This window comes from Choloepus didactylus, chromosome 21, assembly GCF_015220235.1.
Source record: "Choloepus didactylus isolate mChoDid1 chromosome 21, mChoDid1.pri, whole genome shotgun sequence".
NCBI classification, from domain to species: Eukaryota; Metazoa; Chordata; class Mammalia; order Pilosa; family Megalonychidae; genus Choloepus; species Choloepus didactylus.
Window position 1 is genome coordinate 23,925,999 of NC_051327.1, and position 27,050 is coordinate 23,953,048.

Consider the following 27,050-nt stretch of genomic DNA (forward strand, 5'->3'; position numbering starts at 1 on the left):
ATTCAACAATTTAGGAAACAGACAAATTCTTTAAGAGTAACACACTTCAAAAATCCAGTGAAGAAGAAATAGGGAACTTGAATACTCCTATAGCTGTTGAAATTTGAATTCTTAATTAAAATCTTCCAACAAAGAAAATTCCAAGCACAGATGGCTTCAATGGTGAATTCCCCCAAATATTTGAGAAAGAAAGATTTAAAACCACAGCATGATACTGCGCCCAACCTATTAAAAAGGCTAAAATTAAAAAATAAAATAAAAAAACCCACAGTGAAACAGAACATACCAAATGTGAATGAAGAGATGAAGCAACCGAAATTCTCAGGCTTTTATATGAGAATGCAGAACGCACAGCCATTTGGTAAAACAGTTTGGTAGTTTCTAACATGCACTACCCATATAAACAAGAGAAATGAAAACTTGATTCCACATAAAATCTGTATGCAATTTTTACAGAACTTTACTAAAATTGCCCCAAATTGCAAGGATCCTAGCTGTCCCTAAACTGGCGAGTGGGCAAACAGACCGCGGCCCACCTCGGAATGGAACACGACTCAGCAGCAGACACTAACCAGCCCCCCACGCCAACAGCAGGGCTGACGCACGCACGCTTTACACCAGGGAAAACGGGCTGATCCACAGGCCGTGGACTGGATTATATCGTTTATATGATATTGTGAAAAGGCAAAACTAGAGGGACAAAAACATCGGTGGTTCCCTGGGGCAGGGGGTTTGAGTACAAAGGGGCAGCACAGAGGAATTTTGGGGGTGAAAAATATTCTGTAGCTCGATTGTGGCAGTGATCGTGGGCTTTACATGTTTACCAAAACTTAGAGAACTGCACTAAAAAGGGTGAATTCTACGGTAGGTAAGTTAGGCCTCGATAGATCTGACTGACAGCAAATGTCGCAAACTCCCCAACCCCCTTCCTGCTGAGAAGTGGGGTCCGTGTCAGTCTGTCCTGGGGTTCGGCGCTGAGACTACTCTGACCAAGAGCCTGTGAGCCAGGCCTCGAGATGCTGCTCCTCCTGGGAGCCCTGAGCTGCCTCGTAAGAAATACCTGCACCCCGAGGACCCCCTGCTTGGGCAGGTGTGCCCACCTGCAGGGCCAGGTGAGACCCTCACAGCCTCCCACCGGACGGCCCACTGCCAGCGGGCGGAGGGCAGGGAAGCCCCCACCCAAGTCCTGCTCAGACTGCTGACCCACGAAGTCGTGAGATGTGACAAAATGCTTGTAGGTTTAAACCTCTAAGTTTTGGGGTGGCTTGTTATATGGCAACAGACAATCAGCACAATCTCCTGCAAAAGAGAGAAAGAGGAAAGGAGGGAAAAGGGAAAAACAAATATAAGGAGCAATGGGGAGAAGATGAAAAACTTCTGTTTTTCTCTGGGAGCCCCCATCCTCCGGCACTGCGGAATGTACGTCATTCTTCACAGGCTTCGTTCTGGGGGTGGTGAGCCCCATTTCCTGACTCTGGAGTTCCATAACAGTTTCCCATAAAATATTAAGTTCTCTGAAACAAGACCACACTGATCATGTGCTAAAACGCAATGGCATCGTGCATCCTTTAAACGGGCTGTTTTGTCCTTACTGTCCATGGCTCTCTCCAAACCCTCCTGCAGTTGCACTCGGACATCTGCACCCCGGCTCCGCTCCGGTGCGACGTGACGCCTGTGTGAGGTGTTCTTTCTCCTGGCTCTGCTCCTTCACCCCAGGTTGTGCCTCTCCGGGACCCACCGTGGTCTCAAGAAAGAAGTGCCAACAATGCCCAAAGGCCCCTGGACACCTGTCCCCACCCTCGCCGGCAGGCTCGGAAGGCAACCCCTCCCCTGTCTTCCCATGGGACGACTCGCATCAGCCCCACCCAAACCACCCCCAAAGTCACGGCCTTTATTTAAAAAACCCCCAATTCTTCTCAGCCCTCTTCTGTTCCCAGCAGCCCCCTCCCCCTTTCTCTTTGTCCTATTTACTGTCATCAGAAGTGACTCACAATTTGTGAGCAATGGAATTAAAAATTCTCTCGGGTGAGAAAAAGGCCTATAGCTAGTAAATCTTTCTTGACAGGGTTTCAAAGAAAAGGGTAGTGATGGTTGGGGACAGGGTGGCTTAATCCTTGGAGGTTACATAACCCAGTCCCTTCTGAATAGAAATAGAAGGGCTTAGTCTCAAAGATGAGATTGTTCTGCAGAACAGTCGAGGCCCAGGTGTGGCCACAGCATCGGTTTTCCCAAAGCCTTGATGTGACTTCCTGGCTGGAAGCACTGGCTCCTGTTGCTTTTCTCCCCAGAAAATTAGCGTTTAACGTGCTGTCCTTCCGGTGCCCCCAACTGCAGGCCTTGAAGCCCTCCGGTAAAGTGCCGGTGTTATGCTCTTTTCTGGTTTTCATTGCTCAGAAAAATCCATTTTCACAAGATCAGTCCTCGGTGCGTGCCCAAGTGTGTTCTTGATCTGTTTTAAATTCGATGTCGGCGGAACCCATTTAGGCTCTGCCCTGGTGCTCCCCGCAGACGACATGCAGCTCTTTGAAGAAGCAACCCCACACGTACAGACATAACCACCGGGTCAGCTGTTAAAGGAAAACCTAGCAGGGCAGTTTTGTTTGTAAACACGGAGGGGTTTTGTTTGTTGTGGGCGTGTTTGCAACCAGGATCGAACAGCGGCTGATTCTTGCACCTGAAGATGGGCAGGTGGGAGGAACAACGGGACAGCGTGCACCGCATCCGATACCCGCCACGGGCCTTGGATGGCTTACCTGTGAGCCAGGAGCTACTGACTGTATCGATTTTTCATGGCGGTAAACCCTAGTTTACAGCCCTTCAAAAATTTACAGCCATTGAAATTCGAAAACTACACAGATGGCTCCTTCTGTAAACATCCCGAATCCAGTAATTATTATGCGCTAGATGGGAAGTATCTGCTGGTGAGAACCTCTGAGCAGCTAACCCTGGAGCCTTCCGGGGCACCCCCACTGATCCCGCTCATAGGCTGCGCTTTACTTCAGTTGCAAGCTGTTTCTCATCAGTGAATTTTTTTTTTTAGTTTAGTGTGTGCAGGTAAAGACTTTGGTTTTTCTACTGATTAATTTGCTAGTATTTTCACATTAATTTCTAACCGGTCAATTATAGAAGGCACATGTGTTTGTGCTTATGATGATCTACTATTAGGTGTTCCCCAACAAAATATAAATGATTTCAAGATATTTTTCTCCCCCTCCTTCCTGGCTATTGATGAAAATTAGTAAGATATAATTCTGCATGGATTTCAAAATGATTCATTGTCTTTAGAAATAAAAAAAAAAAATTAAAATAGTAAGTCATATAAGGAAATCTGTTCATTAGAGGGCACTGTAGGGTTTTACAGCTTCAAATAATTGATTTTTCAAAATATTTTGGATCAGAAATTACATAATTAGTACTTACATGTCAAGAATTTTTCAGAATTTTAATTGAATAAAAATGGATGCGTCAATACTGCCTATTTTACTTACTGCATGCATTATTTTAAAAAATGTTTTTCAACTTTATTTATTGCAAAAAATTCTTAATTATGCCTAGAACCAACATTTTCTTGAAAGTTCAATTTCTGAAGCCATCGAGGCCTGGAGTCTGCTTTATGTACTTTATATTTAAATAAATAAAACTTGTTAAAGTTATATCAATATTATTAATACTATTACTTGTTTATAGAGACATATTTTCCCACCATAATGAACAACTTCTTGGTTAAAGGAATACACTGAATCAGGGCAGTAAGAAGGTATTCTACTCCGGGAACATAATGAGGATGATTTCAAATCCGGACTGGCGTGTTCCAACAATCCCCTTCTTCTACCTAAACGTCTAACTTGACGGAGGAGGAGTCGGATGATCCCGGACAACAGAGGCCAGCTTCCTTGCCCACAGCATGACTCTTACATGGGAAAAGATGAGAACTCTAAAAATCGTCCACAGGTACAAAGTAAGAAACGTGGGTATTGATGAGCTTGGGTACAAGAAGCGAGTCTCAGCACCCTGCATTTAACAGCCAACCTGAGGCTCCTCTGGCAGCCGCAGCGTCCCTCCTTTGGCCCGGCTGACGGTGCTGTCCCATGTGCCGGGGCCCAGGAAGCACAGGGAAGGGCGACATGGCTGCTCCCGAAGACGCCGGGCTGGCACGCCAGGTGACCCGGGGACAAACAGTCCAATCCATCACTGACTCAAAGCTGTTTTTGTTGCAGATTGATGAGTTCTGATGGCAGTAGCTGCACATGGCATATAGCAATAGTTTGAATCCCTCAAAAAAAAATGGCTAGAACATTATCCATGTTGCAAAAAATAGCCCAGGAAACAGGCTCTGGAGAGGGCCAGCTGTGGGCACAGCTTCACAGGGGCTCGGTAGATGGGTCTATAAGGACGTGAGGAGGCCAGGGCTGGGGGGTCAGAGAAGCCACCCAGCCCCAGCCCCGGCCCAAGCCCTGGCCCCAGCCCAGGCCCAGTGGCTGCAGGGCTGATCCTGCAGGGAGCTCTGGAGCAGGGAGGCCCCTCCAAGTCGTCCCAAACAGAGGCAAGGACCGGGCTTCTGCACGGCCACAGCAGCCAGTCATTCTCCATGGCTGTCCCACGGGTGGCGGTGCTCAGGGACGGTCACGGCCGTGGACTCCAGCACTGAAGGACAGAACTGGACAGGGCACCACAGCATCCTCGACACACCAGACGACTGGGGATGCCACACACCTAAATGACCACTCTGAAATAAGACACTACAGAATGGATTTGTAAATTTGTATACCGATGCTGACAGAAAGCTGTAAATGCTCTGTAACAAGAGTTTGAATCTGCAAAGCCTGAGAATGAAGAAATACGCTGTTTTAATTCACAGAGACGGTCTCGTATGTAATAGGTGGGCTGTAGCTCTAAATTCCTCATTAAATGATGTTCTTGAAATGGTAAACCTAACGAAATCCAAGACATGACAGTAGCACCTGTTTTCCGCTTTGTGAAAGAAATGGAATCAGAATACCACTGTTGACTGTTTCAAATGGAAATGCAGTGGCCCAAGAGTTTTGCAAGAATTTGTGAGCTGAACAAGAATTATTATTATTAACCTTGTTATTACTTTTGGTGAATGGTTCTCACTTTGAAGACTTGTTGAAGGATAAATATTGCCCTCCAAAACGGCTTACTCAAATTTCTGAGCCCCCATATGAATGAAATAGACAACTGCAAGGACCTTGTGGAACTATATTAACATGCATGTGTAAAATGTGTGGATTCAAAGCAAAAATTCAACTTTGTTATGAAGTTAAAAATTGTTAACTAGCAATAGATAAACAATTTTGTAATTCTAAGGGAATCAGTGTTTGGACCCCAGAGAAGAACTATTACGATGGGTAAGGCAGCATCTGAGAAGGCTTGTAGGAATGCCCATTATTTTGAAATGCCTGGCATGAAAAACATTTGATTGGATTCCAAATCCATTCACATCATCACAGATATATTCAACATTACATTTGTCAAAGAAATGTAAGAGCTGTTAACCTAAAGAAATATTGCCCCCTTAAAGTACAATTGAAAGACGCTGAATTATCTGAATTCTGCTTTATGGCAAGAAGCTGCTGCTCTCAACTGGAGAAGAAGCAATAACTAATCTTTTGGCATCTGTGACCACCTACTTGTGCAAATGCTTTCTTGGCAAGGGTAATTTTCAAATATGTGAAGAGGTTATCATTAAAAGTCTTGATGGAAGCTGACTGTAGCCATTTCAAGCATTTTAAAACCAGATACCAAAGAAATATTGTTCATGAACGCAAGCTCAAGTTTCTCACTAAAAATCTTGGAAAGATTTTTTATTTGGAAGTTTTATACAAATTTAGTATTTAATAGTGTGCCAGTTTGAATACATTGTGTCCCCCAAACGCCATTATTTTTGATGTAATCTTGTGTGGGCAGATGTTATCAGTGTTGATTGGATGGTAATTCTTTGAGTGTTTCTGTGGAGATGTGCCCCAGGCAACTGTGGGTGTTGACTTTAACTGGATAATTTCCATGGAGTGCTGGCCCGCCCATTGGGTGGGCCTTGATCAGTGGAGCCATATAAATGAGCTGAGGAGTGGAGGGAACTCAGTGCAGCTGAGAGTGACATTTTGAAGAGGAGCTACAGCCAAGAGGGACACTTTGAAGAAAGCACAGGAGCTGCAGATGAGAGACAGTTTGAAAACGGCTGTTGAAAGCCAACTCTTGCTCTGGAGAAGATAAGAGAGGACAAATATCCCAAGTGCAATAAGAGTGACATTTTTGAGGAACTGCAGCCTAGAGAGGAGCATCCTGGGAGAAAGCCATTTTGAACCCAGAACTTTGGAGCAGACGCCAGCCACGTGCCTTCCCAGCTAACAGAGGTTTTCCAGGACCATTGGCCATCCTCCAGTGAAGGCACCCAATTGTTGATGCCTTACCTTGGACACTTTATGGCCTTAAGACTGTAACTGTGTAACCAAATAAACCCTCTTTTATAAAAGCCAATCCATTTCTGGTGTTTTGCATTCCAGCAGCATTAGCAAACTAGAACAAATAGTTTCCCAAGCATTCTCCAAAATAACTGGTGAGGCTTTTTTTTTTTTTTTTAAAATATCATTAGGAATCCACAGATTTAAACGCTTTTGAAAAATTTCAGCCCTTTGTAGTTATGATTATTACTGATTTCCAAGTTTCCTCATTTTTAACTAGTGGGAGCCTCTTCAAATTGGCACCTGGGTTTGCCCAGCCCCTGTTACTATTTGAGAACGTCTTTGCTTTTTGGAATGAAAAGATGTTCCAGGCTCAGCTTACACATCACTTGCTCCAGAGCGAGAGTCACCCACTTATCCCAGAAGGACTGTTTAGTTTAGTGGTTTCCAGGCAGCTTGATGCTACTGGAGTGCTGCTTATTTCTAGGCCTTTTTACAGAACATCTTCTTTAAGATAAAATCATCATATTCCCAATTCAAGTTGAGGTTTCTAACTTTATTGAAAATCTCAGTTCCTGATGACATCTCACTTTATCCCACAATGCACGTACAATGCACGTACGCCTATGTGATCGCTGAAAGCGGCTTATGGGCTTTTTGTGTTTCTTTGTCCTTAGAATATATCCCATTAGGGATATATAGTCAAATTAGTCTTTTTTAAAGTCACATGAAATAGTTCCCTCCCATGTGGTTATGCTACCAACTCAACATGGTTATGGTCATTTGCTTCAGTTTACCATCAACTTTCAAGAATTTCTTTTTTAAATATTTTAAAATTATTTGGTTTTATGAATAGGTAAAATATATTTACATGGTTCCCAAATCAGTGTCCCGAAGCATATTCAGAGAAGTCTAATTTCAGTTTCTGTACCTTCCCTTTCCTGGTAGGTACAGTTATAGACATATTCCTTTATATTGCACATTTTGGTAAATTCCAATCTTCTGCTGTAACGAATAGTGCTTAGTGAAGAGTCGTGTGTCTTTTTAGTTTTTTCAAGTGTACCTTTGGAATTGATTCCTAGAAGTAGAATTGGTGTGTCGAAATGTATGTTAATTCAGTTAATTAGTGCCAAACTCTCCCCCAATAGAGTTTGTATCATGTTTGTTTTCAATGAAAAAAAATTAGAAATATTTTTTAATGCTAAGGATAGTTTTCATTTTGCAATATTTCAAACTTACAGAGAATTTGAAATAGTAAAAAGATTTTTTTTCAAAGCCATTGGCAAGTAAGCTAGGAACACGAGCCTCATGCCCCCCGGCTGCTGCAGTGTGGAATTCCTACAAAGGAGGGCATTCAGCTGCGTCAGCGCCACGCAGCGCACCCGCACAGGACCTCAGCGCCGAGGCGGCACGGCCGTCCCACCCGCACTCGCTCCCGCTTTCCCGTCCAGATGAAACTGGGCATTTGGTTATCAGGTCACTTTAGTCTTCTTGAGTTCGGAACAGTTCCTCACGTTTTCCTTGACTCTCATGACTTTGACATTTTTGGATAATGCGGGTCAATTCACCCCGTAGCATGTCCCTCCATTAGAGTTCCTCTGAGGTTTCTTTCTGCTTGCGCTCGGCTCCTGCATCGCAGGCAGGAAGCTCACGGAGGTGCCGCTTTGTTCTTTTCATTATCCGGTGCTCGGGATTTTAATTGGTCCCACTACTAGCGATGCTGACTTTAACCCTTTGCCCCCCAGGTTTCTCCATAGTAGAGTTATTCTTTGAAATTAACATGTTTTAGGTGAGGAGGTAGTTTGAGACTGTGTAATACCTTCTCACCTCATCAAACTTTCTCCCACGAACTTTAACATCCATTGATGTTTTGACTGAATTAATCAGGGATTGTATCATTTTTGCTTTCCCAGTAGCCATGAATGAGATACCTTACTAAGGAGTGTGTTCTCAAACCTTGGAATTTATGCCTGACCAGTAGGTGAGAAATGGTGTACCTGGGTAGTTTTATTTCGTATTTCTCTTATAGGCAGAGTGACCTTTTTTCCATGTGGTTGAGGGCCATTTGCACTCCTTCTGTGTACTCTCTTTTCATATTTCTTGCCCATTTTTCTCTTGGTTGTTGACCTTTTTCTTCTCTACTTTGGAAGTTCTTAATATAGATATGTTAACAATTTGTCTGGGATATAATTTACAAGTACTTCCTCCAATTGGCCATTCATCTTTTTTTCTTTGCTCATTGTATTATTTTTTTTGCATACAGAATATTTTAGCTTTTTAAATTTTTTTAAAAGATTGGTAAGTCTTTTAATTTATTGCTTCCAGATTTTGAGTTGTAGGTAGAAAGGATTTCCCCATTTCCAGGTTATAGAAGTATCCATTGATGTTTTCTTCTGGTACTCATATGGTTTCATTATTTTAATACTGAAATCTCTAATCCACTTAGAATTTATCCTTGTAGATAGTACAAGGAATGGATCCAGCTTTGTCTTTTTCTGTACAGGTATTCACACATTTCAATACTACTCATCAAAAAGTCTTTCTTCACTGCTTTGAGATGCCATATTTATTGTATACTAAATTTCCATATTTAATTGGGTCCATTTCTGGATTTTCTGTTCTGTTGGCCTATCTATTCATGCACCAATACCACAGTTTTATTTATAGAGCTTTGTAATATGATTGAAAATTTAAAGAACTAGGCTTCCCTCACTGCTTTCTTTTACTTTTTACCTTTTGAACTCATTTTGTTTAGGTAGCTCTTATTTACAGCATAGTGTTAGATTTTGCTTTGTTAGCCAATTTGAAAATCATTTTATTTTTCAAAGAGAATTAAGTCCATTGCATGTATTGATATAATAAGTTTGACTTCAGTTCTGTCATATTGTACGTATGTGTAATTATAGATTTGTTTACTGATATATATATATATATATATATATATATATATATATATACATGCTTCACTGTATAGTCTTTTATTTTCTCTATTTTTGATATATGCTATGGTAATTAAGAGGGTTTATATTTTTGTTCTTATGTTTACATATTAAATTATTATATTACTAATTAATATATTATTAGTAAATAGCAACATATTTTGTACTCTATTACACTATATGGTATTTAATAATAATTATCACATAATATATATCATGTATTAATATGTAATATATTTATAGTTAATGCAATAATATATTGTGTATATATTGGTATACACACAGACACATACACATATATACATACTACTATATTTATATCGATCCTTGTTTTTTGGATATAAATTATTGGTTCCCTACTATTAAGCAACACTGCAGTTGATTAGTAGTTTTCTTCTCCTTTCTTCCCTAGGAATACTGTGATATAAGACTAGAAACTGATGATGATACAGAAAAAGTCACTGGTTCAATTTATAACTATGATTATAACTTGCTGGAAAACTTGTTTCAGCTTCAGATTTTCACTGACACACAGAGAAGCCTCTGTTGCTATCAACCAAGGTCCTTTCTTTGTCTCATTTGGTTTTGATTCATACAATGCATCAAACGCATCTAGGGTCAAAGCCCCTGCCTTTAAGGAGTCCCGAGTCCAGTGTGATGACGGTCGGCACAGATTTCCTTAAAGGCGGCGGCTCCATGGAGGAGATCATTCCCGAGAGGAATCTTTAAGTAGCAGGGGACAGACGAAAATGTAGTCGGGAGGGTATGACAAGCTGAGTACGTGCCAAGGCAGGGAGGCAAAATCGAACACGAACACTCAGCTCAACCTCATGGTTTTGTTCTATGAAATAGGGAGAACCAAGTTTGGGTAAACCACACTTCTCCTGTGACGCCTCATGGAGCCAAGGGCCATGCAGAAGGGCCTACTGATTATGTCCACACGGAGCTTTGCAGACTCAGACTGGAGGGCGCGGGGTGGAAGGAGCTGACCTCAGGGGTCCCTGGGCTCAACGTCGTAGTCAAGCAGGGGCTCCATCCACAGAGAGGTGGGCCCTCGGCTCCTGCTGGAGTCATTTCCTGGACATAATTTTCCAGGTCTTTAGGTCAACTCTCCCCTCTGTCACCCAGCGTAAAGGGGGCTCGCCTTATGCTGAACCAAAACCTTTCCTTCTGCAACTTCTACTCGCTGATTCAGTTCTGTCTCTTGGATGAACCATCCCTTTCACATATAGCTGTTAGGTCACTTGAAAATCATGCAACAAATACCTGACTAGGCTTTAACGACTACAGGCAAATAAACACCCTGCTCCTCATCTCCATTTCTCACCCGAGAGGATTTATAGAGCTCTGCCCATCAGGCCACCTCTTCTGGGGAGCGCCAGTTTTCTCACTGCCCCTCGTGGTGTGACTCCCTTCTCACTCTACATGGCACCCCGCCGGAACGGGATCGAGTGCCGTGTGGTCTGCCTTGATTTGGAAGCTGTCATCTGTCTACTGAGGGGGGCTAAGATTATGGTCACAGCTCTCATGGTCTGTGCTCAACCAAAATCCTCTAGTCTGGTTAGGGTAACTGTTGGCATGTCACGTCTTTCCATCCTGTCGTCACCAAATTGGTTGTTTATATCCGAATGTGGTATTTTGTCTTACCCATTTTACATTTCAACTTGCTGATTTCAACCATAAATCTAACAAAGCAATTTATTTTTGATTTCTGATTCTGGCAAGGAATATATTAATTACCCTCCCTGCCGTGACCTGTGCATATTTGCTAAGTGGGCCGTCTCCGGTCCCTCCAGGTCGCTGACGGAGGTGTCAACCAAGAAGAGCCTAGAAGAACGCTGGCTTCTGCAACTGGACTCATCCTCCACGTGGTGGGGGACCAAGGAAATTATGCCGCTTGGGCATAACTGCACCCTACGAGTCCATCTAATTATTTTATCACCCACCCTAGCCTCACTCCCACCAAGGCACTGGAGAAGAAGCTGTTCTGAAATTCTGGTCTTGAAACATTTATGGATTCTCATTGGTTAACCTTGGGCCAACAGTTCAATCCTTTTATGTTGCCAATTGATCATTACTGGTATCTTCATTTCTTTTCCAAAGACACAACCTTTATCTTAAGGAAAACTTTAGCCTCCTACTCAACCATCAGGGTTCCCTGAAACGCAGTTGAGGTTTCTTCTGGCAGGCACCATCACACCTACATCCACTGGCACGTGTGGTTCTCCCACACGTTGTCTCCGTGCTGTGGTTCACGTGGCCTCTATTTCTTCTTCTGTGGACCGGATTGATCCTCTATGATAGATAGGCAGGGGTTCATGGTGTTGACTCTTTGGTGTACATTCTTCTACCCACCAACCTCTAGAAGAGTGGTTCTCAAATTTGAACATGCATCAGAATCATCTGGAGGGATTGCTGAAACCCAAATGGTGAGGTCCTGCTCCCAGAGTTCCTGATTCAGTGAGTCTGGGGTGGGGCCTGAGAATTTGCATTTCTAACATGTTCCCAGGTGATGCTGGAGATGCTGGTCCAGGGAATAAATTTGAGAACCACTGCTCTAGATTTCCTTTCTTAGAAGTTTTTTTTAATATAATTTTATTGAGATATATTCACACACCACACAAACCATCTGAAGTCTAGATTTCCTTTTCTACTTTTTTCTTTCTTTCTTTCCTCTCTCCCTCCCTTCTTTTCTTCCTTACCTCCTTCCTTTTTTCTTCCCTTCCTCTTACCTGCTGTTCCAGTTCGCTAAAACTGCTGTTATGCAAAATACCAGAAATGGTTTCGCTTTTGTAAAGGGAATTTATTAGGTTATAAATAGCCTAAGTTCTAAGGCCATAAAAGTGTGCAAACAAAGGCATGAACAAGAGGATTCCTTCACTGAAGAGTGGCCAATGGCGTCCGGAACACCTCTGTCTGCTGGGAAGGCACGTGGCTATCATCTGCTGGTCCTTTGCTCCTGGGTTGTGTTTCAAAATGGTTTTCTCCAAAATGTCTCTGGGCTTCTGTCTCTCTTGGCTTCTCTCTCTCAGCTCCTATGTGTCCTTGCTTCTTTCTCCCAGGGCGTTGCTTCTTTCTTCTATAGCATCTCGGTCTAAGCATCTGGGGGTCCTCTCTTAGCTTCTCTGCGGCAAACTCTGGGCTTCATCTCTTAGCTTAGCATCTCCAAACATTTTTCTGTCTGCATCTCCAAGCATCTGGATCTGTGCTGGCTCTTAGCTTCTCCCGGGGCAAACTCTGAATTTCATATTTTAGCTTCTCTCCAAAATGTCTCTTTCAGCTTCTCAGAGCTCCTTCTCTCCGTGAGCTCTCTTAAAGGACTCCATGATCTAATTAAGACCCATCCTGAATGGGTGGGTTCACACCTCCATGGAAATAATTCAATCAAAGATCTCACCTACAGTTGGGTGGGTCACATCTCCATAGAAACATTCGATCAAAAGGTTTCACCCAACAAGACTGGATTAAAAGATCATGGCTCTTCTGGGGTCCATAACAGCTTAAAACCACCACACCTGCCTTCCTACCTTTTCCCATCTTAACTGCTCAGTCAACCTGCCTTCCTTCTTCCTCCCTTCTTTCTTCCCTTCCACTCTCTTCCTCCCTCCATTCTTCATTGGTTATTCCCTTTCTCCATCTGGAGCCTAATTTATTGGCTCACAGAAAACCCTGCTCTCCTCCCCACAGCCTCTTTGCCTTTCCCACCAGGGCATCTCCCTCTATTTATAGCCCACAGAATCGGTGACTATGTCGGGAAGCTCAGGGAGCCCCTGTCACCTGAACCATTCCCTGCAGCCACAGAGACACAAGTTGTTTTTACTTTTGATGTTTCATTTAAGTATTCAAACAATATTATACAGATTACTTCTTTGCAACACTCCCAAGTAAACTCCAGTCTATCATTATAATTCATCCTCTCTTCAATTGACATAAATGGAAGAAATAGTTAAAAATAACAGTAATCAAAAGAAAGCCATGCTGACCGTGGAGTGCACGATGACCATGATGCCCAAAAGATGTGCGCGTGTCAAGTAAAATTAATAAAGCAACACTATAGAGGAGGTGGCAGAGAAATTCATGGCGTTTCATGTCACAGGTGGATGTAGGTATTCCAGCTTCTGGCAAATAGAAAAATGACTGATTGCTGCATCCTGTTTCTTACTTCTTTTTGAAAACAGAGATCATTCCCTATCAGACTGATGTAATCCCAACCCAAAGATGCCAAGTCACCCACTGATAATGCCATAAAATTAGCTGAATTTAGCACAGCATGAAATTATAGAGCATTGTCCAACATAATTTTTATTTTCTAACACGCCCAGTTGTATTTATTAAAGTAAAACCACCTTATTGGGTGCAGAGAAACCATGACATCTCAGTGTTTTAACAGCAAATTTTCAATTCTCATTACCATCAAGTGCAAAGTCAGTTCTCCTGGTTGGTGGCCCACTTGCAGACGGCCCTTTGGTGCCCACCTAAAGGCTCCCACCTCCTCTCGCTGACTCTTGAACCCCCTTTGCCTAGCAAAGGGTCCCATCACTCTGCTCGTATTGTCGGTGAGAGCTCGTCACTGTTCTACCAGCAGCAAGGGGGCTTGGGGACACAGCTGATGGCTGGGAGCTGCTCCCTGCAATCTCCAGGCTTGGGAAAATGGCATGGATCTTTCTCTTGGCCAAAACTGAACACCGTATTTTTCATTAATCTAAACATACATGATTTCAAATATTAGGGACCGAAGTGTCCACCCACAACTTAGAGGAGATTCTTGGGTATCTGTTTCTCCAGGTAATCCCACAGAATTAAATGCCTTTCCAACAGGGGAGAAGCAAGCTCATTATTTGGAAGAATTACTGGCTACACATTACTGAGTGGATGCATATATTAAATTTGTATGTTGGATGTTTTCATTAATTCCAAACATTATGGACTCTGGCTGAGCTTTCCTGTTTTTATGATTCTTGCCATTTTGATACACCTGAGTGTTCTAGTTGCTTTAAACATTTCTAACACATTATTAGGATAACAAATCTCTTGCAAATAAGCTTGAGTATCATTTTATGGCCCTCATAAGAAAATATCTTAACACTTAAAATCTTCCTGTGCTCCTTTCTGAATTTCTATTTTCCAGTTCTTTATTTTCTAAGCATTGTGAAGCATTTGGGGAAGTTTTTAGGCTGGAGAGCTACAACACAGAGGGCAAAGCCACCAGTCGTTAGGGCAAGCTCTGCCTGTCTGCCCCCATCAGTCCACTCCTCCAGGCCTTTGGCAGATTAGGGACAAGACGACAGGAGAGGAATATTTCCATCCACTCAATACCAGTCTCATTCTGGAAAAGTCTTCACTTATGCCAAAGGCTGACCTTCCAGAGGACCACAGTTGGCCCAGGGCACAGCTTGGTCTGACTTGCTTTTGGTTTGGTAGTATTTTGACTGCCAAGTTGGAATCTCCTCCTTTTCCTCATCCAAACTCCCCTCTTCTCACACACTAAATCTTTATGGTTTCCCAGTGTAGGTGAAGGAGCTTATTTGTGGTGGTTTCTCTTACCACAGTTTGCGTTACATGCCAGTCTGAGGGGTAAGTTCATTTGCACACACACTTATCTGTCGACACAATTCAGGAGCAGTATCACTGCCCTGAGTTTTCCATGATACTCAGTAGCACATCATCTGATCATTCTGGTGACACTTTCATGTAAATAAGCCCCCATCCTACATCCTGAGTGCAGCCCCGGGCTCAACATTTCCAGTGTTGTAGAGGAGGAAAGACTCTAAGTTCAGGCTCCTGAACAAACCCTGTTGCAGTGTAAGGAACAAATGAGAGTATCTGCTTTGGGATGTCATGGTGCAGAAGAGATCTCAGGGCCCAATTTACTCATCATAGTGACAAGAGATGCTTCTTTAGAGCTTTAGAGACAAGAAGAGTCAGGAGAGAAGGCAGGACATTATACTGAATATGGAGATCTGACTGATGCGGTATTGGAAATTGGGATAGAAACAAAAGTATTTTTCCTTTAATCAGAGTCTTCTTAAGCTTTATCTACTTATGAGTCAGGCCTTGTGCTTGGACTTAGGAATGCAGATCCAACTAACATACAATTGAACACAGTCCCTGCCCTCAATGCGTTCCCCAGTCTCACAGGAAAAAGGTCTATAAATCACAAAATAACGTGACGTGCACAGTGATTGAAGACTGGTTTTGTTTTCCTCTCACGTATCTGCTAGCGGCAGCGGAAGTGCAAGTTCTAACCAGGACCCCTTCTGACTCACCAGGCCATCTGCCCGGATCAGGTCCTGGGACCCCAACCACCTCCTGCAGCCCCTGGATCTGTCCCCTGCCCCTGCTGGCACCCCCACTTGGCATCCCGTGCTATCACTAGTAGCTGGTTTTATTGCATTACCCTAGTGAAGCCGTCTTCAACTTTACGCTGACGAATCCTAAGGCCTCTTCTGAAAGGGCGGTAAGAACAGTTGAAGCAAACAACCTCCATTCAGTGATTTTCAAACTGCAGATCACAATCACATTTGCAAATCAGGAAATCCATTTAGTGATCACAACCAGCGTTTTTAAAGAACGAAAGAATAAAACAGAATGAAACAATATAAAATAATATCAAAATACACTGGGGGTTGAACTATGCCCCGTCTCCCCCAATGAAGATCTGTTGAAGTTTGAGGCCTGAAGCCCCAGAAACTCAGAATGAGGCCTTATTTGGAAATGGGATGTTGCTGACAGAATTAGTTAATATGAGGTCATACTGGGGCAGCGGGAGCTCTTAATCCAGCATGACTGGCGTCCTTATCAGAGAGGAATTTGAACACGAAGACAGATAGTTGGGTTAGGGTTGGGGCCATGCCGAGAGGGAGGAGACAGAGCAGAGCAGTGCAGCTCCGAGTCAACAATGCCAAGGATGGCCAGCAAACCACAGGGCCTGGGAGAGGCAGGAGAAGTCTCCCCACAGGTTCTGGAGGGAGCTCGGCCCTGCCGACACCTTGATTTCAGCCTCTGGAACAGTGAGAGAACATGTTTCTGCTGTTCTGAGTCCCCCAGTCTGTAGCACTTTGTCAAGGGGCCTTAGGAAGCTAATACAGCCCATCACACACCATAATGGTGACTACTATGGCATGAAGCTTTCATTTCAGATTTGCTTATACATAGATCTGTGTGTGTGTGTGTGTGTGTGTGTGTGTGTGTGCTGGGCTACAATGTAAAATAGACTTCTTATTGTGGATTTCAGTCAGAAAGTTGAAAAGCCACTGAAAAACCCCTTGCCATGTGAGCTATCACTTCTTTTTTATTTCATATACAAACTACACTGATAATCTGGATATAATCTTTATCCCTGTTTGATACATGCAGAGTGAAATTAAAGAAACAAATTCTATCAATGGCAGATTATAGCAGTAAGGGCTTTGGAGGGCAGCAGACCAAGGTTTAAATTTCAGCATTTTCTAGCACTTTCCAGCTACATGACCTTCAGAGAGTTAGTCACCTCTCTGAGCTTGTGTTTTGTCCTCTGTCCAATGGGGTCAGGGATGTCCGCCTCACATAAACATTGGGAGGAAGGATGAAATAAGACAATGAGCATAAGAGGTTAGAAAAGTGGCTGGTACTGAGAGACTTCCTCTTAAATGCTAGTTTCCTTTTTGTGCCGGTTTGGATGTATTATATCCCCCAAAATGCCATGTTCTTTGACGCAATCTTGTGGGGGCAGACATAGTAGTGTTGATTAGGTTGGACTCCTTTGACTGAGTGTTTCCATGGAGATATGACTCAATCAACTGTGGGCAAGACCTTTGATTGGATAGTTTCTTGCAATGTCATTTATGCCACAATGAGAATTTCCCAAGAGGAGATAAGAATGGAGCTTGCAAACAGATTGTTCATTTATAATCCTTACTTTAGAAAACCTTTCAAAGCCCATGTGAACATTCAGGGTGGGTCTGAATTAAATCACTGGAGCCACATAAAAGAGCTGACAAACAGAAGGAACCCAGAGCTGCAGCCAAGACAGACACTTAGAAGAACACACAGGAGCCAAGAGTGGATCTGGAACACAATCTGGGATTAGCAGACACCAGCCACGTGCCTTCCCAGCTAACAGACGTTTTCCAGATGCCATTGGCCTTCTGTCAGTGAAGGTATACTTGTGTTGATGCCTTCATTTGGATGTTTTCATGGCCTTCAGACTGTAACTTTGTAACTAAATAAACCCCCTTTATAAAAGCCGATCCATTTCTGGTATTTTGCATAATGGCAGCATTAGCAAACCGGAACACTTTTCTTTCTTGAAAGTTTTAAAAGATCAAATTAAGCCCCTACCTGATGAAACATCCCATCTCCGTTTTGTTCAGTTCTTAGTCTTTTAAGTAATGCTGGGAGAATTTGGAAACTTATCCTATTCTGTAGGTACTGCCTGAGGTCTAGCAAGTCTTAGGGATTGAGAAACAAACCTTTCTTGCAATGTCATTTATGCCACAATGAGAATTTTCCAAGAGGAGATAAGAACGGAGCTTGCAAACAGAGCGTTCATTTATCATCCTTACTTTAGAAAACCTTTCAAAGCCCAAGTGAACACTTAGGAGCTTTAACTAATGTTCTAGAAATGTGGATAACCAAAAGGTTTTTTTTTTTCCTCATTTCTTTTTAAACATGAAATATTTCTCTTTCATTAGAAAGTAATATTCTGGAACCAGATTAAATCAATAGAGTACACAAATACCTGTTACATGAAGAAAAATGATAAAGAAATATAAACAGAAAAAATTAAAACCTTGGTGTGCTCAAAATGGTGATTTATAATATAATTTGTCTTTGGACCTGTTATAGAAAAATCAACATCTGCATGTTAATGGATGCATTTGGGAAATGCATAGAAGTTTGCCAATCTACACTGGCTTATTTTAGAATATAACCAGAATCTATTCCATTTTATATTCTAACAGTGCACCGATGACCATGTTCAGGTTCACCTGAAAACGTCACAGACACATCACTTCTTCATGTGTCTTTCACAGTTATTTGAACAATTTTTAACAAAAAACTGAATTTGTGAACCAAACACAGCGTCAGCATCGAATGTGAAGTACTGGTTGCTTCCACTGACTCCGGTACTTTCCCTCCCAACATAAACGAGGAGAGAGCTGCTGCAGCAGGCACTGGCAGCGAGAAACGGGCTCCTGTTTATACGGGCACGTCCTCATGCAGAACTCAGGCTAAATGGCTTTTCCCAAATGAAACCAAAAGTGTTGATTTCAGGAAGCACTTTGGAAGAAATCCTCAAGGATGTACATTACTTTCCACCTCATCTTGGATGCTCACAGTGGAAACCGGACAGGTGGACTCCAAGGCTATGGAATTTCAGGCCGTATCCACCGGGATGAGGTGACCTTCCCCCCCACCCTGTGGAAAGTTCACTTGGCCGAGGCTGTGTGAGAGCTCTGCTGCTCAATTTGTAAGTTAATATGTCAGGTTTTAAAATGCTTTTTGCAGAAAAGGTCATGGAGGCACTGATAATAAAATCTATAACGGGGGATTGGCAGACGAGATAACGGGGATGGTGGGTGAAGGGGGCTACGGAAAGTCGGGGAAGTTAGAAGGTTTATATCAGATAATCCCCGAGTGCCACGGTGCTGGTCTGTGCTGAGAATGTACAAAGATCCACAGCAGACACAGCATGCATTTTAATGTATCTCAGTAATAAATGGGATTGAAAAGCAAAAAGGGGTTTGTGATGGGTGAATTGAGGGTTCACATACTTCAGGGATCGTCACACCATGCAGACCTCAAGGCAGGAGTAATTCGCTTCTCTTCCTTGAGGGGCTTCCTTGAAGGAAGGACACATGAGGGCAAAAACTAGGATCTGGGAGAGCGAGCTGCCGCCCAGCCGCGGGGCAAGCCGCGCCCCGTCCCTCCGTTCCTGCTGCAGTGCGCGAGCAGCTGGGCACACCCTGCCCGGCCTCGCCCGGGGCACACGCTGCCTCATTCACGAGTCCCCCCGAGGATGACGGGCTGAGTTACACACCCAACCGCACCATCTCTCCCCGGCATTCTGCTACCTTCTCAGGGGGAGCTAAATCCAAAGAGCCTTGTTAAAGCCACGATGGACTGCACCTCATTTCCCCTGACGGATCAGGCTTGGCGCTTGGCTGAAGGGAGAAGGAGACACGAGGCTGGCAGGACAGGAGCGTCCTTCTTCCCGAGGCGATCTCCCTCCTTCCCACGAGCTCCCAATGAGACTGCAGAATTATGCTTACATATTCCAATAATTTTTCAAATTAAGCCGACAAATTATTAATTTTATGAGTTATTCTTTTTTCCTTTAAACATGCAGGCATTTTAATTACTCCCTTTTCATCTCCGAGAACCTAACCAGTCCTCCAGGCGCTCTCAGCAATCACTGCTAATAGCTGTGGGAACCTCAAGTAGCTAAGCGGGGTTCCCACTGGCAAACAACCACACTCGGCTATTGCCCAAACGGCCCCTGTGAGCATGGGGCCCGAGGTGCCTCCCAGGGACCCTGGGGAAGTCGTGGCCCTGAGGGAGCATTATGGATTTGCAGTTTCGGCTAATTCCATAATAGACGGTTCTGGAGTATCAGGACGCATTCTGTACGTGTAGGAACGAGACACAATCTCAAATACTGCACATCCCCTTGGTTTTGACTCCTTGGAAGAGTCCCTTTAAAGGGTTAGGTAGAAACTGCTAGCTGCTCACCCAATATCCATCCTGTCTTTCTTCCTTAGCAATGGACAGCAATGTACCAGCTAAAGGACCACATGTCCCAGCTCTGTGCACAGAGATAGTCCATGAATTCCAAGCAGACTTGAAGGAAAGTTCGTTAAAAGTAGGCCTACTTACACACTTGGCCATGAAGCACACCCCTATGCCCTCCTCCTTCTTGCCTTCTGGAACATGCATGTGATGGCTGGCATTGATGTGGCCAGTTTGTGACCATGAGGCAAATGCTAAAGCTGGGAAAGCAAAGAGATAGAAGGAACCTGATCCTCAGATGACCATGAGCTGCCACCACAGCCCTGCACTGCCGATTGCCACACTTCTTTATGTGAGAAAAAGTAAAACACACTTCTATTTCGCTCACACTACTGTTATTTCGGTCTCTTGTTTCTAGCAGTTGCAGGCCATTCCGAACCCTCCTAACCAGTACAGACAATCACATTCTTACTCCTCTGATGCTCTCCCATCACCGCCATCACCTAGATCACAAGAAACCGGCTCTCAAATCTAAGGGTATTTCTTGGGGCATCCTTCCTTGCCTCTTTGGAGTATGCCGAGGGACACTGCTCTTGTTGATAAATGAGGAGGGACCACACGCCCGTGAGCTGCTGTCTCCTCCAGCAGCTGCTCTAGTTTCACAGGGTTAATTAGCCTGACCCTGGGCTGGATGCTGAGTGCCCGAGGTGGACCACTCGTTGGCACCTTCCCTGCCCTGGGTGCTGGGGCCCGGCACTGAGCACACCGATTCTGGAATGTTTATGTTTGGTTTTCCCATTATTGAGGAGATTGGCCCCAAAATTCTTTTTGCATCACTGTTACTATAGAAACATCCAAATTCTATAGTACATATTAGTAGTTATAGTAGAAAAAAGCAAAATGGACAGCAACAAAGCACCACTTGCATCTGTGTAACAGCTCATAGTTTCCCCAGACTTTTTACATATATTATTTTATTTTCTCTTCACAGTCGCCCAGAAGGTAGTCAGGGCAAATGTAAACCTGTCACTTTACACATGCAAAAGTTGAGGCTCAGAAAGGCCAGGTATGGCTGATGTTAAGAAGTCAGGCCCCAGCGGACTCGCAGGAAACAGCTCTTTGGGGGTGATGCATACAGAAAGATGCGCGAATCCACACAAACACCAACCTTGCCCAGAGCCCCGGTCTCCATCTCCCTGATTTATCCATCGCCACTCGTTCCTCATCGTGGGCCTTTTTCTTTCTAACTCATCCTCTTCCAAGCAGATCACTGTCCAGGCCATTAGCTCCCACCCAGGCCCAGGGGTGTGCCCGTTCCTGCGTACGTACCAGTCTCACTTCGACGGGAAGCATTCGATGAAGGTTGGTGAGGCTTAATAGCATCAGTTTACAGGATGGTTGTGAGGCGCAAAAGAGATGATGAATATAAAACTATCTGACAACCATAAAGTCCCATCCAAACTCTTCGTCCCCACCCCCTCTCACCACCACCCGGAGTTGGGGACAACCCGTCACCCGGTAGCTGAGTCACTGCCCCTTGGTCTCGGGACTTGTGCGTCCGCCCTCCGCCCCCTTCACTTGGCCTGCACTCCCGCTGACCCACGAATCCTCCTCTCACAGAGTTTTGATCGTGTCACTCACAATTCTTAAACCTTTAAGAATTTAATGGCTCCTCCACACCAACTGAACAAAAGCCAAGGTCTAAAGCCTCAAAGTGAGGCCGAACTCAGCTCCCCTCCGGCCTGCCCAGCGCCTAGCCGCACCGCGAAGCAAGCAAGCCCCGGGGCCAGCGGGATGGGGACAGTAGCAGCAGGATTAGTCGAGTGAAGGGTTTCTAGAATTATTGCTATGTCATTAAATAGGCTAATTAAAGCAAACATTAATTGTCCAGTTTTCAGTTATTTTCATTTTCAAATGTGTCATCAAGAATTACTTGCAGCTGAACAGGTCCTCGCTGGCTATGCTGCATTTTAAATATTTCTGCTTGTTACTGTGGATGCAGAAGTGGCTGCACTTAATTTACGAAGAAGGATTTATGGACTTTCAGATGACAACAGACAGCCGATCAATAAGGGATGATAATAACAGCATGTAATATCAAGGAACATTAGGTACCAAGCATGATTTGGGGAGAGAAGTGGGCAGTTAGAAACTTTATCATTTGAAAAAGGTCAAGGTCTGGCAGCAATAAAAATGCCTAACAAATAAAATCACACCTGTGACTCGGGAGAGGGCTTAAATCGCTGAATGAAAAAAGGATTTCAGATTTGGAGGAAAAGCAACGTCCCCAGGCAAGGGCGTGGGCTGCCGGGGGGCGCAGGGGTTGTTCAGAGGAGGGCGATTTAAGGCTGCCGGGAGCCACGGCCTTCAGCAAATACCGGAGCCATCAGACACGCGGCTGGGGCTGAGCACGTGGGTGAGACCCTCTGGTTTTATGGCATTCTGCCCTTTTTGGAGGGGTGGGGAGGGGGCTTTTGTTGATCTAGTAATTGCTGGTGGAACTGAAAAGGACAAAGAAAAACACACAACTGCAAATTCCACTACCAACAATCACATTACATCACTAAAAGCAAAATATTAAATGACCGTTCTCTTTGAAAACATTCACAGTATCACACAGGATGCCACAGCAAGCCTTCCTGCAGAATATGGAATTATTCCATTTAGAAAAATTCAATGTCCATGGAACTTTTAAAATAGATGTACTAGTTAAAGTATATAGATACTTCCTTTTCTTAGTAACCAGGAAAAAAGCAGTTATGAGAGTGTGTGTTTCCCTTCTACAGAGCCGCTGCGCTTTGGAATGGATGACTTTAAATTAAGTACCTGATGATTTTCCTTCCTTCATATGCTCCCTAGAGGACTGGAACCTTGATTTTTAATTCTAACGAACCCCGATCAACTTTTGCAAATCCTGTTCTCCAAGGAGGTCTCCGCCACCATTGGGGATAGCAAGCTCACCTCCCTGCAAGGTGTACCCCGCCATGCCCAGGCCGCAGGTGGGGACAGCAGCTCACCTCCCTGCAAGGTGTACTCCGCCACGGCCCTGCTGAACACGCCCAGGCCGGCCCCGTTGAAGGCGGCCACCTGGATCTCGTACTGGGTCCAGATGATGAGGTCGGTCACCAGGCAGTAAGCCACCTCCGGGCTGGTGATGTTCCTCTGCTGGTGCTCCCCGGGCAGCCCGGCCAGGCGGTACCTGCAGCAGAAGGAAGGCCGGGGCGGGAGGGAAACGGTTACGCCGCGTGGCTAGAGCAGCGGAAGGAAGTGCACTTCCCGTCCCAGGTAACCCGATTTCCTAATCCCACAATTTCATAAGTGTCATCTGATCCCACAATGATGATACGCTCTAGGCAAAACAGAACTGACATTTCAACTATTTTATAGTCAAGGAAAAATTATAGCTTTTTAAATGTAACTCATCTGGGAAGCTCAATGATTTAGTGCCAGAAATTCCAGACATGATTTTTATCGGGGTGCTGCTGTAAATCAATATGAGAAATACTTTCCTCTTGTGACTCTGAAATGTGGGGAAAAACAGTGGCAAATAAGCATGCAGCCTTTCTGTCTTCAGGGACTGACTTCCAGCTCTGTGCCATCAAGGAGCTGGAGATTTGTTCAAGCACATCCCAGAGTTAGAATAAGTGGTTTCAAAAACGCATTACCAGTGTTAAAATACTAGTCCATTGCTAAGTATAACAAATTGCTATCTGGGGGACCTCTGAGAGAACTTGTGTGGAAGGTTCTCTTAGTGTCGTAAATGCAGAGATTTAAAGTATTTATTGAGAAGGTGACATACAACTCTGGACTTAAAAATGTATAGCTTAGGAAATGACTATTTGTATTATCAAAGGATTCTTAGTAGCAGGATTTTGATTAGCAAAGGTTTTCCACGATCCGGTGGGTGGAGGTTTATTCATGACCGACCCCTTCCCTGGGCCAGGCCTGCGGCACACAGCCAGGCACACGCAGGCGGTGTGAGTAACTGAGTCAGCCAGCGCCTAATTTCTAACCAAGAAGTGGTTCTTGCCTCAGGAAAATGTAGCTGTATATGATAGGTGCAAAATGTTAAAGATTTCTGTGTGATACAAATGCGGAATGGCCTAACAAATCCCCTCATTCTTCCGGGACCTTTGGACCATCAGGTTCCTGCACAGCCCCCGAGCTCTGGCTCCGTGTACCTGCTGCCCCGTGTGAACACCTGCACGGCCGGCGGGGCTGGGGCCAGGGGTGGGGGGGGCCCTGGGCACTCAGGTGTGGAAGTGAGGCTGCCATCACCGGAAAATGCGGTAAGAGAAGGGCAATAAGAGGTTCATATGAAAATCTGGATTTTCTGAGAATATCCTCATCCCGTCTTGTTACAGACCATTTATATCTGGTGAGGCCTGTTTAGCAGGAAAAATAAATGGTCAAGAGTGGAAGACACACAGCCTCTGCCCAGTGCCTGTGAGAACAAGCAGCCCTGCAGGCCGTGTGGCTTAGAGGGAGGCGCCGGGGACGAGGCTTTGCGTCCTGTGATGGGCAAAACTGAAGGGGTTCTGGGCTAATGTACTGCACGTATTCCAGCCACTTCCGATACCTACTGAGCTTGCACTCCTTTACTGAGCTACCTGCAGGGCAGGTGCGATTCGCAGCAGGTGTGCAGTTCATCTCTATAGGGCGCTCCTTCAGGCAGTGGGTGGGGGGAGGAAGCCTGGCACGGGGTCACCCCTGTGCAGATATTCCCATTTAAACCCCCCAACTCCAAAAGAGGAACTTTAAAAATAAACAGCACTGAGACCATCGGAAGGCCTTTTGGAAAAAGGCGAAACCACACCAGAGTAGGTGGGTCATGCGAGGAGCTCAGGACCACTCACCCCTAATGCCCTGGACTGAGCCGGTCCTCTTAAGGAGGGCTCCCCGTGGGGACCCATCGCCCCGCTCCCCTGTGGGGACCCTTCGTCCCTGTCCCCCATGGGCACCCAGCTCCACCCAGCATGGCTCCCAGAAAAAGCCAAGAATCCTGCAGCAGGAGCCTTAGGCTAAGTCCCTGCTCAGCCACCCAGGAGCTGGGTATCCCTGGAAGATTCTCCACCTCCTTGAGCAGGGTGTCCCCCTTGCCAGCACAGCAACACCCACAGGGCTGCTGCAGGGCTCAACCGAACAACAGATGAGGAAGGATGTGAAAATACAAGGCACATCCTCCAAATCAGGGCAGCCAGGTGGCCCGTTCCGACCTGGGGCTCGGGGTGCTCTTGGAATATTCATGGGATGCCTAAAAAGATCATGAGCAATAAGGGAAGAGGCGGGCGCATCTCGCTGGTAGGATATGTTGCCCTGGAGACCATCTCTGCCAGAACCAGATGATTTTTTATATGGAAATAAACAGGAGACTGTTTTGAAAGGACATAACCCCGATGCTCCTCTCAAAGAAACACCCTGCCCATTATTATAAATATTTTATTATCACGCACACATCCTAACAACTTCTTACGGCCAGAGTCAAAGGTAACTGATTGCATTTTGCTGTCCCCGTGTGTGGAGCTGCAGCTCTGCCTGGGAGCTCTGTGCCTTGAAGGATGTGGGCTTGCACACAGAGGGTTGACTTGAGACTGGGGATTATTTGGAAATGTTTCCAAGCAAATTCATTTTGCCATGGGTCTTTCATTTCGGAAAACTTCGATATTAATAGGCCTGGGGTAGTGTACCCTCATTTTAGGGCTTTCTTGATTTAAGCCCCTCTTTTACAGCACTCAGCTCTACTGACTTCATCATGGAAAATCCTTTTAACGGTACCAATCCCTCAAAATACAGAAATGTGCAATCCCCATGAGGCCTTATAACATTGGGGAGATTTTGTTATGAAATGCAATGCCTGCAGCCCATTTCTGAAGTCCTCACTTGACGGCTTTGGCCTAAGGAGACTTTTCTTGCACGTCCTGGAAAAAGGCAGAGGTAGCTGGGAAGGTAGACGTGCACAGGGCTGGCCAGAGAGGGCGAGGCCCGACTGTCATTACCAGTGGGTGAGCACAGAAGGAGCCACGGCTGGAGCTGCGGAAGGGGCAAGGGGCAAGCGTCGCGGTGAAGCCCAGCGCCTGAGTCCACAGGGGAAAGCACTGGGGGTCGGGTGGGCTTGGGTCTTGGGAATTGTTCCAGAAACTTCGACAGGAACTGAGTCCCCGGGCCCCAACTGCCTGCAGCCCGTAGACTCTCCATCCCCTGGTGCCCTTCTCTGAAATGAGGAGGGCGGTGGGGGGCACAGAGGCAAATGGGGCTTGAGTGCTGATTCCAGCCTTCGTGTGCCCCCCGCCCCAGAGGGCAGCATTCCAGCCACTGCAGGCAGGTGCCGAGCTGGCTTATGCTCGGAGGAGGCTCCGCGCAGTTGAGGAAGAACTTGGGAAAAGCAGTGCATGGGTTGTGACAGGTAGATATCAACTGAGCAATAACAATGTACTAGATGATGAATGAATGTTTGTATAAATACATATGGGGAATGAGGTGTCCTCCACACACAAAGACGATGTCGTTCAATAAGCAACACTCGCACATTTTCTTGCATTTATCTAAGAAATTAAAGTTTTCCATTTATGATCTTTGTTAACCAGGTGTTTGCCAACCGTACGCTCAGAATGAGCAGGGGTGGGCGTCTGGGGGGTTCACAGGCACCCACGGTCTTGCCCCTGTGATGCTGGGAGGGAAGCCAAGGCCCCTGAAAAATTAACACACAGACCCACTGCAGAGCAGTAGCCATCCTTCTGTACTGCTTCTGTTTCTCTTTTTCACTTGTTTTACCAAAATACTGTAATGATCACATTTAGCACAATTTAAAAATTAGCAGCATTTTGGCAAAGGTGATTTCTTCTCTCAAACACAGCCAAGTTCTGGAGTCGTTCTCTTGACATCCTCCTGTACTGCAGGGATAGCAAACTGGCCACATTCAGGCCACATCTGACCTGCAGATGAGTGTCTGGCCTGCCCTATGTTTCAAAATGTATGACTT

At 45.0% G+C, this 27,050-nt stretch overlaps 1 protein-coding gene across 3 annotated transcripts in view; it reads right to left on the reverse strand.

Moving 5' to 3' along the window:
• SDK1 (sidekick cell adhesion molecule 1) overlaps positions 1–27,050 on the reverse strand; it is a 941,791-nt gene that overhangs the window by 185,761 nt on the left and 728,980 nt on the right. For all 3 annotated transcript variants that reach the window (XM_037813737.1, XM_037813739.1, XM_037813738.1), the window contains one exon: positions 23,089–23,270. In XM_037813737.1, the coding sequence (XP_037669665.1) occupies positions 23,089–23,270 (182 nt within the window). The remainder of the gene's footprint in view (positions 1–23,088; positions 23,271–27,050) is intronic.